Below are 13,616 nucleotides of genomic sequence, written 5' to 3'. Positions count from 1 at the left end.
ATTTTTAAATTAATGTAATATTTAAAAGAATATATATTTCTGAAATATTTTTGGTACAAGGGTAATTTTTCATATATAACTTATATTATAGTCTATTGTTATAGTCTTCGTATGAGTTATCTAATAATTATAAGTGCTTAATTAATTCCATAAACTCTTACTAAATTTTTTGTTGTTGTATGGTAATTTTTTAAATAGAGTTTTTGAAGATTAAATAAGTTATTTTGACTCTATTAGTGAAAACTCAAATTTTGAGTTTTTGGGAGTAGAGGTTGCAATGTTTTTTCAAATATGAAAATTTTTAAAATATTCTCTACTAATTTGATAATTTTATTTTATTATTTTAATAACATAACTTTAAAAATTTACCTATTAAAATAATTTTATAATTTTTAATAAAAAGGTCTAACTGACAACCAAACAACTAAATTTTTTTTAATAAAAGTTCTATTTTTAAAAATTTTACTAACAAAAACTCTATTTTTTTTTTATAGGAACAAAAACTCTATTTGAATAAACTATAATTGAGAAGTTATGACAAAAGGAGGCTTTGATCTATTAAGAATAGTTCAAAATAAAGTGCTTTTGACACAATGTTCTTATAATTGAGAAGTTATGACAAAAGGAGGCTTAGATCTATTAAGAATAGTTCAAAATAAAGTGCTTTTGACACAATGTTCTTACTACTGCCACTATCAATGATCACGTTGCACACTTTAATACTTTATCGTTGATGGCACCGCGGGTCCTGAAAATTTTATGTCGTTGAGTCTCCTCTTCTTGTTTCGACGTCAACAAAATTTTCTGCACAATACAGCATCTCCCCTTTATTTGCTCCTCCTCCGACTGCATCTTCTTCTGCGCTGTGTTAAGTAACTAAGAATGTGTTACCTATTTCAACTTCAGTCTCCATCAAATGCGCTTTTTTACTACGACAATCACTTGATCGATGCCCTGATAATATTACTTCAAACATTTGTAGATACTGCTGCTGTCTTAGTGGTTGTTGCTTTGTCTGCTGTTGTGGTGGCTACCATGCCTTTTGTTTATCTTCATCTCAAGTTTTTCTACTTCCAGCCCACATTTTCTGCTTATTTTCAGCTCCAACATTATTCTGCAACCCTCGGCTCTAATTACTCTGAAACCCAGTAAATTGTTGCTGTGATTTGGATATAAACAATTGCTTAATTCGCTCTTCCAATCTCTTTGCCTTTGTAACTCCAAATAAAGCTCATCATAAATCTTCTACTTCAATCCACCAACATACTTTGCAACTGTTCTAAACTCTAGCTCATCCAAATTATTTTCGAAATATAGACACTGAAACTCCTCTGTATACTCATCGACACTGTGATTTCCTGTCTACAACTGTAGTACTTCAAATACAGCTACTGCTTGTAATTTGGTGGTAGATAATGCTCTTCTAACATTCTCTTCATTCGTCTCCATGATCTGATGATTTGTTTTCCCGTAACTCTCTTTCAATTTTGTACTTGTTGACACCAAGCGGATGATGCTCCTTTTAGTTTAAATGCTACTAGCTTAACCCATTTTTCTTCAGGGATCTCCATGTATTCAAAGAAATTTTCAACCTCTACCAACTAATCTAAAAATTCCTCAATATGCATTCCACCGTGAAAATCGGCAAGATCCACATGAATCTTGTAATTTGATTTCCTTTCATGTCCTCTATCATTAACCACTGATTCTTCATCATCTAAATCACCTGCCAAAATCTCAAGTTATTGTTCGGGAGGTCGCCTCTCAGGCTCAGGACCTTGAGGTATTCCCTCATGATTGGCACCTTGCCTTTGAAATCTCTCCCTGTTGTCGTTTTGAATAACAAGCCCCCTCAATTCCTCGATTGCCCGCTGCATTACCTCCAATCTAGGATTAATGTCTTGTTGATCACGCGGATAAACAGCTAGAGTGGTCATTCAACAACACGTTAATCCTAGATTGGAGGCGATGCAGCGGGCAATTGAGGAATTGAGGGGGAAGAAATGATGCTTAGCGAGACCATATTTAGGTATTAAAAAGGTTTTGAAACTTGCCAAGTCTTCTTTTTAACAGACGGTTCTTTGTTGGAGCCTTAACCCAGCAGCCACAAAAGATTCTGTTTTTGAATCAAATACACTCTATTGTTGTAGACTGGAATTGATGATTTTTCCGTTTAGGCTTATTGCTTGTTGTTTACGTTGTAGTTTGATCACACTTCTTGTTGGTTCAATGATTTTCAAGGGAAGCTATTTCATATTGTGTAGATTTTGCATTTTTAATCTTCTAAAAACAGAGAGTTTTGTTGTTGCTTGTTCAGTCATAGTAGAGATATAATTGTCATACATTGCAGAAATGAATTCCGTGGCTAGCATACTTGTCATTTAATTGATAAACATGAAATCATTTGTAAGGTTGTTAGTGGATGTGTAATTGCAACAATCATACTTGCTGGTTTGTAAGTATCCTCTGAGACTTGTCTCAGGCAGTTTGAAGAAATAAGGAAATGGTTGCATGCTTATTCTCTGGGTACCTAGTTTCTATTTTTATCAGGTTTCATTCTAATGAGACATTTTGGGTTCAGTGCCTGAACTTAATCTGCCAAATTTCAAGTCTAGTAGTTATGCATACAATGGGGCAATAGATAGATTCAAAACATGTATGCAATATTTTCACTGCAGTAAGTACAATTAGCAGCAATAAACCTGTTCTAGTAATTTCAGCACCAATGATCTAACTGTTACAATCTTCATCTTGACGTGAAACTAGGAAAGTTTCTAGTGATGATGTTCTACTCTTGATACTTTAAGTTGACACAGCTAGAATGCTCAAGTGTGTCTTGGAATGAGAAATTCAAGCTGATCCTTCAGCAAACTTCTCACCCTTTCTTAGCAATATATTTAGCACATTCTTTCATACTAGAAAAAGCTACATTTGTGATGAGAGTGAGACATTATTTCGGTTATCATTTTTTCTTTTTCTTGGGCATAAAATCCTAGAGCTTTTGCTCAAATTTGTTTTGACTTACTAGTACAAGTTGGAAACTGTTTGACAAAATCAGCTTCTATCTTAAGCACAAATTCAGAAGAAAAGGTCCATATGTATTGAGATTATAAACAGACCGGCTGTATTGTGTTGTTGCCATGCTCCCATTATAGACTTCCTAAAGTAGGTTGCTTCACAAATGGTTTTGTTTGAAGTTGATCACCTCTCTCGCAGGGTTGGCATTAGCTGTCCAGATGAAACCAGAGACTATTGCTGGGTTGCTGAAGTGTCTTATGTTGCTGTTGAATTGAAGTGTCAGACTTATTCCCAATCGCATTTTTTCATCATTTTGTTGGAAATTCTGATATAATTCTGAGATTATGATGGTTAGATTGATAAGGGAAAAATAATGTCTTCAGATTCCTAGGGAGACTATCATAAATAAGTAAACCTGGGAAACATATAATGCTGCCAAACCAAAGAACAAATATCAGAGAAGACGACTTTGTGCTAAAGCCACTTGGAAGTGTCCTCCAGATTCTGTAACTTGAAGATGACAGTCAAAACCTGTACAACTATCTCCATTTTAGAATCTGGAAACTTACTGTCTTTACGTAACGTTAAAAGTAACACAAAAATAAAAAAAAGAAAAGGTATCCAAGCAATTGAGTTTCGGTTACTAGGCATAGACAATAAAAGGATATGACAAATCTACAATTTAAGTTCCTGAATACTACAACATAACCTGCAGCTAACATCTGTGACCTATGTCGAAAAGGATACTGATTAATATCTACGTACACAATTAAATCTAGTGACAACATTAATGTTACGGGTAAAACCACAGCAGTACCCGTTATTGGATCTAATCCACAGTTGTCACCATAACTAGATTCAATGGCTAAATGCAGCTGTGGTATAGTATTACAGTTGCACGACTCGTATGTTACTGTATCCAAGAAATCCAAAAAGTTACAAGGTCAAATCAAAAGATACAGGAATATGACACTGGACCAAAAGCAATTAAATCAGTCACCCCACCCCATTTGGTTGACTTTGCCATTTTCAATCAACTCCCCGTCAATTGCCTTGTTTATCTCCTTGTCTTTCAAGTTGGAATTTTCATCAATCTCAATCAGTTTCTGGGGGTTGATCCATTTGCTTCCTCTCTCTGCGCTCTGCCGTTTCACCAACAGCGACAGTGCTGGTTTTGCCCTCTTTCTCGACCTCATTTTCACTTCACAATTAGCATAGTGGCAGCTTCTTTTTCTTCATTGATATTATTAGCTTCTTGAGCATCATCTTGGGCCTTAGTATCCTGCTTTGGATCATCTGTTCTCGGTTACTTCTTCAGCTTTTTCTTGTGATTCATAAAAATTGGACAAAAATTCATATACAAATTTACTATTACTTTTCACTACTGTTAATTCATTTCAACTAGGGAAAGCTCACCAGAGAATTTCATTCATTTCTTTTAACACTCGCACTAAACCAGAAAGCCAAATATACTGGAGTGCTCGCCTAATCTAGAATTTCTAGCCTTAGAAAAGGTATTAATTTTGATTCAATAAATATTAAATTATAGCAAAATTATGAATGATGCTCTTGATTGCATATTTTGATCATTATTTGGCGTTGTATGTGCCGCGTCATTAGGAAGTCCTGGATGAGGTTCAATTTGTTTCTGATGAATGGGGCCGGCTATGGAGAGAACCGAAGGCCGCACCAATGTGTATGTGCAATTACCTTAAAGTAATTGGTATCAAGGGATTTCAAGGGAAGCAGTACGAGTTGACAGTGGTAAAGTTCTTGTTGAGAGAAGCATTAGTCATGGAAAAGATGGTCATTTGCGCTCTGCCGTTAACATCAGATGAAGAAATGATGCTTAGAAAGACCATGTTGGAGTATCGAAGAGGTTCTAAAGATTGCCGAATCATATTTTCCTCGGACAGTTAAATAAGTACTTTTCCCTGCAGCTGCCACAAATATTAGTTCTGGTTTTTAATCAAATAAGTACTTTCATAGAGTTGAATTGATGATTTTTCCTGTCAGATTTATTCCTTGTTGTTGTTTCAGTTAGGTACTGTTAAATGCAATCAATTGTAGTTTGATCGTACTTGGATCATTGATTCAATGGTATTAAGGGCGCGTTATTTCATAATGTGCGGATTGTGCTTCTTCAATCTGTTTTAAGAAGAGAGTTACATTGTTGCTTGTTTGGTAATAGTTGAGATAGAACTGTCATTCACAGCAGAACTGAATTCTAGATAGCATACTCGTCATCTGATGGATATAAGTGAAATCGTTTTTAATGTTGATAATATATTTGTAATTTTACCAATCACGTTGTTGATTTGCAAGATGGTTCAAAAAATTTGTCTCTGGCAATTTGAAGAAAGAAGCAAATAGTTGGTATGCTTATTCTCTGGATTCACTTTCCCAGAATCAATTTTCCAGGTTTCATTCTTAGAAGTTAGAACGTGCCTGAATTTTAAGCCAGTTTGGCATGTGCTGTATAACAATAAGCAGGCAATAGATAGATTCTTCAAGGATGAGTTGCACTACAGTAAGTGCAATTAGCAGCAATGAATAATGTCAGCATGACAGCATTGATGATTTAGCTAGTAATGTTGGAATGAGACATTATTTTGCTTATCAGTTATCATATTTTCTTATTCTTGGGTGTATAATCCTTTGAGGTCTTCATCAAATTTGTTCTGACTTATTAGGAAAAGTTGGAAATTCCCTGAGAAAATAAACTTTGATCATAATTCCTGAGTACAAGTTTCATGAGCAAAGCAGAGTTCAGACGTATCAAGATCATAAACGAACCGGGTATCAGGTCATGCTCCCAGTATAGTCTTCTCTTTCATTGATCTGATTGCTGGGGAACAATACTAGTTCTGGCTATTAACAATGAACACATTTTCTGGTTCTATTTCATAAATCAGTCAACTTCATTGGATAATAGGGTTCATAAAGGCTAGGAGAATAAACAATGATGATGTTGCCGATAAAGCCTGAGAAACAAGTATCATGCTGTCAAGCCTGAAAGAAGAGAGCACCAAGGAAAACAATTTTGTGCTAATTAAACTCACTTGAAGGGTAACTTAACCAGCTTCTGAACTTGAAGATGCCAATTACTCTAGAACAGGCAACTCTACGGTCATACCACAGCATTAAAAGAGCATAAAAATTGAGAACTAAAGGCCACGGCTATCCAAGCAATTGAAGTTTCAGTTGAAGCTATATATCCAATCACTTTTCGGTTGCCCTGTTTGTTTGACACCCGGCAGTATTCTCTCTCTCTGCCTCATTTTGAGATACTTCTTTTCACCGCTGTCAATTCATTTAACTGTGGGAAGGTCACCGCAGCAGAGGATCATTTCTTTTAACTCTCACACTCACGAAGCAAGTCCCCTGTAAATATCCTTTCTCAACTAAAGAAAATTACCACAACAAATCCATCATTTCACCTTTCACTTTCTCTGCTTCCCCCACCAATCAAATCAAAGCTTCACGGAATCAAGAAACAAGAAGCAAAGAAAATGGCTGCCAACAAAGAAGAAGAAGTAGAATAATTAAATTTTTTTTTTTTTTCTGAAGGTTCTCTGCCATGTCCTTATGCCAAATCTTGGTCTTGGAGTCGTATCTGATTTCACATTTTCTGCTAAATTCATTTGTTCGATAAATTTGGAAGTGGGGTTTCGGAATTGTTATAATTGGACCGTTTTGCCAATTATAATGGAGTGCTCGCCCTATCTGGAATTTCTAGCCTTGGAAAAGGTACTATTTTGACTCAATGAATTTTTTAGTTATAGCAAAATTATGAATGATGCTCTTTGATTGCATATTTGATAATTATTTGGTTTTGTATGTTCTACGTCATTAGGACTTCGTCATTAGGAAGTCCTGGATGAGGATCAATTTGTCTGTGATGAGTGGCTCCGGCGATGGAGAGAACCAGAGCCCGTCCCAAAGGGCATGTTGAATTGCCTTAAAGTCATTGGTATCAAGGGGTTTCAAGGGAAGCAGTATGAGTTGACAGTGGTAAAGTTCCTGTTGGGAAATGCGGAAGTCTTGGAAAAAATGGTCATTTGTTCTCCACCATTGTCATCAGATGAAGAAACGATGCTTATTAGCGAGACCATATTTGGGTATCCAAGAGGTTCTAAAGATTGCCAAATCATATTTCTCTCGGACAGTTAGGTAAGTACTTCTTCCTGCAGCAGCCAGAAATGGTGTTAGTGCTCTTAAATCAAATATGAACTCTGTTGTAGATTGGAATTGATGATTTTGCCATTTAGGATTATTGCTTTGTTGTTGTTTCGCTTGGGCATGGTTGAGTGAACTAATTGTGTTCCGACCATACTTGGACAATTGGTTCAATGTTTTTGAGCACATTTTTGCAGATTATGTTTCTTCAATTCTTTAAGCACAGCTACTTAGTGGCTTGTTGTGTAATAGTTGAGATATAATTGTCATATTAGGTTTCATTCTCAGAACATTTTGGGTTCAGTGTTTGTGCTTGCGCTGCCTTGTTTCAAGTCAAGCTACAATCCTCCCTTTCACACCTAGGACTGCTGGAAAAATCTGTATTTCAAAGTCAGCTCCTTCAAAATGGTGTTGCGTTGAAGGAACGGAGTTGAAACCTACTGGCAGTTCATAATGGCTATAAGAACCCTAAGGCAATAGCAATTCTTAGATTCTAATGGTTATATTGATAAGGGCAAAGGAGAATCATGGATTCTGATATGTGAGGATATCAAAGGTAAACCAGCTTTAATCAGTTTTTTAACTTCTTTGAAAATCTGTCCAAATAACTGCTTAAGGAAAAGGATGCATCCACCCTAGAATCTGGAACGCTCTACCCTACAGCCTTGCAAAACAAAAAAATAAACAAAGATTGAGAAAGAAAAGCTATCCAAGCAATTCAAGTTTCAGCTACTAAGCATAGACGAAAATAAGAAAGGATGTCACAAGTCTACAATCTAAGTTCCTGCACAATATAACATTAGCTGTAGCATCTACAGCCTACACTACTACGGATACAGATTAATTTCCCTACAGAGACAATTAAATCTAACGACAACTTTAATGTTACAGTCATCCATGAAATCCAAAATGTTACAAGGACAAATCGAAAAAGATACAGGGATATTACACTGGGCTACTTGCAATGGATAAAAGCACGGTACATTCAGCAGCTGACAGAAGCTGGATGTTGAGGGGTGGTATCAGTTCGCCCCATTTGGTCGACTTTACCATTTTCAATCACCCCCCCGTCAATTTCCTTGCCTGTCTCCTTGTCTGGGACGTTAGATTTTTCATCATTTTCCAGCCCATCTTGTTTCTCTTTGACCTCTCCATCAGTTGCTGGGGCGGATCCATTGCCTTCATCTTTCTCTGCTCCGCCATTTTCTCCAACAGTGACAGTGCTGGGGTTGTCCTGCTTGTTGTCAGTGGCACCATCCTCTTCCTCAGCCTCATTTTGTGGAACATTTTCCACAGAGATCTCTACCTTCTCCTTTTCATTTTGAGTTACTTCAGCAGCAGTCTCTTCATTTTCTTTAACACTGGCAGCTTCTCTCTCTTCATTGCTATTCTTAGTTTCCTCAGCACCATCTTGGGCCTTATTGTTCTGTTCTGGACCAGCTTCCTCCATATTGGCATCTTTGTTCTCAGTCACTTCAGCTTTTTCTTGTGTTTCACCTTCCTTCCCAACTTGAGTCTCAACAGAAACATCTTTTCCCACCTCAGCTTCTGCCTTTTTCTTCTCAGTTTCTTCTGCAACTTGCATCTCAACTTCTTTCTCACGCTCAGCATTTTCAGGAGCTTCAGTTTCTTTATTATCCTTCTTCGAGGCTGATGTCGATCTTCGACCTCGCTTCTTTGGAGGCTCCTTCTCAGGAGTTGGAGTTGCCTTGGCCTTTTCGCTGATCCTTGATGATCTTCTGGGGGTCTCACCAGTGCCCCAATCAAACTCTGTTATTGCAGGATTACCAGGGTGAGATTTTAGGTATTGCTCCAATTGTTTCCTGTTATGGAGCTCCTCTCCAGTTGGAGCAATGAACATGATCTCACTCTTCCTTGGTGTGCCTCCTTTCTTGGGCAAATACTGCACGGAAACAGAGGACGTCATGTGTTATACAATGCGAACCGGACACTATAAACCGACAACATCCAATCTTATATACACAAATAAGGAATAGAGGGAAAGAGAAACAAAGATCAAATACGTATAAAATGTTCTTTTCATTAGACTCTTCAATGTATAGTCAAGATATAAACACAATCAAATAACACAGAACCCATGGTATCTTCATACGGGTAAATGCTTGATTCTTAAAATCTTCTCTTAATTCTTGAATTTTTACTCCAAGAAAAGAATCTGCTTTAAGCTTGATTCTTAACATATATCCAATGGTTTAACATGTAAACGTATGACTTTCAAGCTCTCAGGCATTAAAAATACTCCTCCAAGCTTATAGAAACCATGATAGAAATCTGCATATAGTCTATATCAAATTTCCTTCAAATATAAAATCTCATAGTTATATCCCTAACATCGAATACAAGATACATGCATCGAAATAACCTAGACTTCCAAATTGATGATAAACTGTACCATCCACACTCCTTTTCTTACTGTTGAAATGCTGCTGACCCTAATTCATATCCACCTAAACACTGAAACATGATAAGTATGATTACATATAAGAACTCACATGTGGCTTGCATATGTTGGCTTTACAATCCAGTAAATATAAATTCTTAATTGGCTAGCCAAACCAGAGTAACATAAATTGGTTAACTGATTAACAGCTATATGAACCAAAAAAGACAAAATGCAATCCTAGTAAACATTAAAATTTATATATGGTTCAACCGAACAAAAATATCTCATAAACTTAAGCTGTGTATAATTCATGCATCTGCATCAGTACAAATATTACTTCTTACATAGAAAATCTACGAATATAACACATATTAAGCAGTAAAATTTCTTGATGGATGCTACCTTGTCTAGAAGATCTTAGACTATACAGGTGTATGCACTTAGAAAGTTTCTTCAAAATCAAATAAAAAATAAAGATCAACAGAACATGCAAGGACAGGGGACAATTATTTAAAGAGAATATAGGCGCACAATATTTGGTCATCAAAATATATAATACAGCATGAAACTAAATATCTCCTTGCTTTAAACTCAATTCCAAATGAAAACGTTTCACCTTTCCTCAAACATTGCATACATACATCCTTTTCCTGTCTGCTTATATCACTGTAACCTTTAAATTTATTGTCTAAACACATGCTGACACATGCATAAACACTAGTTGATACATGCTACATCTACTAGGATCTAAGAAAACAGAGGGAACTGAGGATTATTTACTGATTTTTAACTGTTCAATAAACACACTAATACATGCAGTGATAGTAAATGACGGCAAACCCAAACATCCACCAGTAAAATCCACTAGCAATGAGAATTTGCACGTATAACACATCCCAACACCAGACTATTCCTAATAACAGCAAAAACCAAGAAGAAAGTACTTCACGTTTCACCAAATCATTTGATGGAATGACTTTTCACTTCAGTTGTTATTAGGAAAGTTATTTATTAGGAGCATTCAAAGGAAAGCACAGCCTTGTAGATTAGAGCTGCACCAAGAAAGATAATTTTAAACAATAAAAACCCAAGTGTTTACAATTTAGGGAAAAAAGAATACCATTGTGTTTGTAAACTCAAATGCATAACCCAATGAAACCCTAAAAAACCCAATAAAATTACAGAACCAGCTTAGCATCAGCTATTTGAATAATTACACACCCATTTTCAATTGTAATAAACACAAAATCACCAACGATCAACCAAAGCTGATATGAGACTGAAAGCAATGCACGAAAATTTAAAGCCTTGTTTAAGCAGCAAAGGATGGTTCCTTCATACACACAGTCGCACAAATGATCTGTATTGAACAGAAATATATTGCCCAACATGATGACTTAACTACATGTATTACAAAATGATACTCTTGTAGAACTATATAAGCACATACAAAGAACACTTACTGACCTCCCATCACATTATCTTTCGTCTCAACAAATTTTCGTTGGTCATCTTACTAAAAAATATGCTATTAATCTTCGCTTTGAACAAGGCTTTTTTCAGAACTAAAATCAAAAGCAAATACAAAAATGCAGCAAAATTCGGCATGAAAATCAAGATAATCTCAACAAGAAACTTTAAAAGGGCTAGGAGAACAAAGCTCAACTTGACATGGAAGAAAATAATCAGCAAAAGCTTCCATAGAAAGGATTATTTTTCCTGCATCTCTATATATATAGGGGTGTGTGTGTATGTGTGTGTTGACTAAAAGAAAAATAATTGATAGTTGACCCCAAAATTCTGAAAAAGGTTAAATTGTTTTAAACACTATAATAAAAAGGGGAAAAGCCCTTTTTGCAACAATCCTCACTACTACAAGTAACACCTTTCAAGAAAACCCTAACTGTAGAACTCCTACCATAAAATACAATTATGAGAAAAAAAGATACAATCCAAAAATTCTACCACAAAAATTCAAAATTCAAAAATTTCCATTAAAAAATTAGACAAATCAACATATTTAAAATGGTAATCAACCACAAAACATGGCTAAAAATTATTTTTTTAGTGAAACCCTAGCCACAAATTAGTACCAACCCAAATTCCACAACAAATAACAATCCATACCTGAGAAATCCCCAAAAAATAAACATACCCACAAATTAAATCACACTAACAAGTAAGAATATAACAACTTCACTAACAAAACATAAACTTTGAACCTCCAAAAAAATAAACATACCCTATTCATACACATGAATATAAAGAAAAAAAAAAGCTTTAAAGAGAAAATTAAAAGACCATTTTCTTCCAAGCAGGCGGTGCTGGCAGCTCAACCGAAATAACTTCCCCCTTGCTCTCCATTTGTTCACCTGTAAAAGATAAACACACAAAACCAAAGACAGAAAACAAACCGTTGAGAGTTCTTAGATATGCCTTATTGTTGTTGGTTAGTTCGGTTTTTATTTCCCTTTTAGGAAATAACATATAGATCCCTAGCTTATTACATTTTATCAATCAAGGTAATGAATTATCTATTTTGTTTTAAAACAGTACCTGACACCGGTGATATTACCAATTTATCCTTACCATAATGAAGTTTGATCTGGGGACCTATTTAACATGAACTTATAACCTATGTACTTTTTTATAATATGTAAGATATTAAGGACCCAATGATATAACCCGTTAATATTTTTGGTACTAAAACTGTTCACATAATCCGTTGGGAAGAGATAAAGATACAATCTGAGGCACAGTATTTAAGTGAAATTGTGGGAAATTGTCCAACGAGAACTGGACTGGTGTCAGTTGAAAAGCTGATTTACTTCGTAATAAGTAGACATAACAGCATCTTGTTCGGCCATAATCTAACTCGGTCTACTGTTAACACGTGTGCAACGTTTGGGGTGGATATTGGGGCTTACGGTATCTAGAAGGTAAGCGTGAGATCCAGGGGTGATGGCAATGCGCTCACGCTCTCGTCAATGGCGCGTGCGTACAAAACCTATGAATTATGCAGCATGCATATGCCTTTTGAAATTAAAATTCATGTATTTTCTAATTAATTTAATTATTCAAGTCAAAAGAGTACCACAAATATTTTATAGCCCCGTTGTGATTTTTTTTTTCCCGTAGTAAATAATCTTATGAAAGAAACGTGATGGTTTATTATTGTAGTTTAGGCTAATTGTAGGATAAGTGAATTTCAGATTGATCATTGAATTTTTGATGAATTAGTGAATTTATAATACATTGATTGTTCAAAAAATTTGTAAAAAAAATTTATTTTTGTTTGGTTATGTCGAACGAACCTAGATCTAATTAATTTTTATTAAGGAACCTCCACAGCAGGTTATTTAATCATTACATTGATAATAGTAATTCGTTATTTAGTTATTCTATAAATTCTCTTTTTTAATGTTCGAGATTTTTTTTAAATAAAATTTGAATATGTATATTTAAAATAATTTTAAAAAAACTTTATTTTCATTTTTTTATTTTTATATCTTTTTAAAAAAATAAAAGAGGGGGTAAAATTTAAATTATTTTTTGTATCCTCTTACTTTTTTCAAGATTCAAACTCTGATAATCAATCAAATAAAGTTATTTAAAAAACGACTTTGTGAAATAGTAAACCACTTTGTCAAGTACTAAGGACTTAATAATAAATATTACCTAATAGTTATTGTTTTCTCTTTCTTTTATTTAAAGATAAAGAGTAAACAAGAGTCTAACTATAATCTCTTAATCTTCGTTCTCCGAGAGCCAAATAGAGTGGCTAGTAAAACAAAGGAGTAACAAAATAGATTGACATTTCTTAATTTTGCTAATACTTGCAAACAAAGTCACAACTTTAAAATATCATGTTCACACGTGGGGTTCACTCGTGCTCGCCTAAAGAATAAGATAACATTCTTAAATTAACTGATCTAGAAAGTAGGTTTCGCATCCGAATGTGATGGTCTTTCCTGTACAAGATTGCTAAAAGATATTGATTGTTGATGCATAAATT

At 35.0% G+C, this 13,616-nt stretch overlaps 1 protein-coding gene across 1 annotated transcript; it reads right to left on the bottom strand.

Annotated features, from left to right (window-relative positions):
* Positions 1 to 7,946: 7,946 nt before the first annotated feature.
* Positions 7,947 to 12,029, bottom strand: LOC18036808 (methyl-CpG-binding domain-containing protein 11). The gene is made up of 2 exons (XM_024180910.1): positions 11,903 to 12,029; positions 7,947 to 9,100 (listed from the first exon to the last, which is right to left on the bottom strand). Exons 1-2 carry the CDS (start codon positions 11,963 to 11,965, stop codon positions 8,183 to 8,185), a joined length of 981 nt encoding a protein of 326 aa, XP_024036678.1. The 5' UTR covers positions 11,966 to 12,029; the 3' UTR covers positions 7,947 to 8,182.
* Positions 12,030 to 13,616: the final 1,587 nt, after the last annotated feature.

This window comes from Citrus clementina, unplaced genomic scaffold, assembly GCF_000493195.1.
Source record: "Citrus clementina cultivar Clemenules unplaced genomic scaffold, Citrus_clementina_v1.0 scaffold_7, whole genome shotgun sequence".
Classification (NCBI taxonomy): Eukaryota; Viridiplantae; Streptophyta; class Magnoliopsida; order Sapindales; family Rutaceae; genus Citrus; species Citrus x clementina.
Note: the sequence above shows the minus strand (reverse complement) of the source record. Positions and strands in the feature narration are given on the sequence as shown.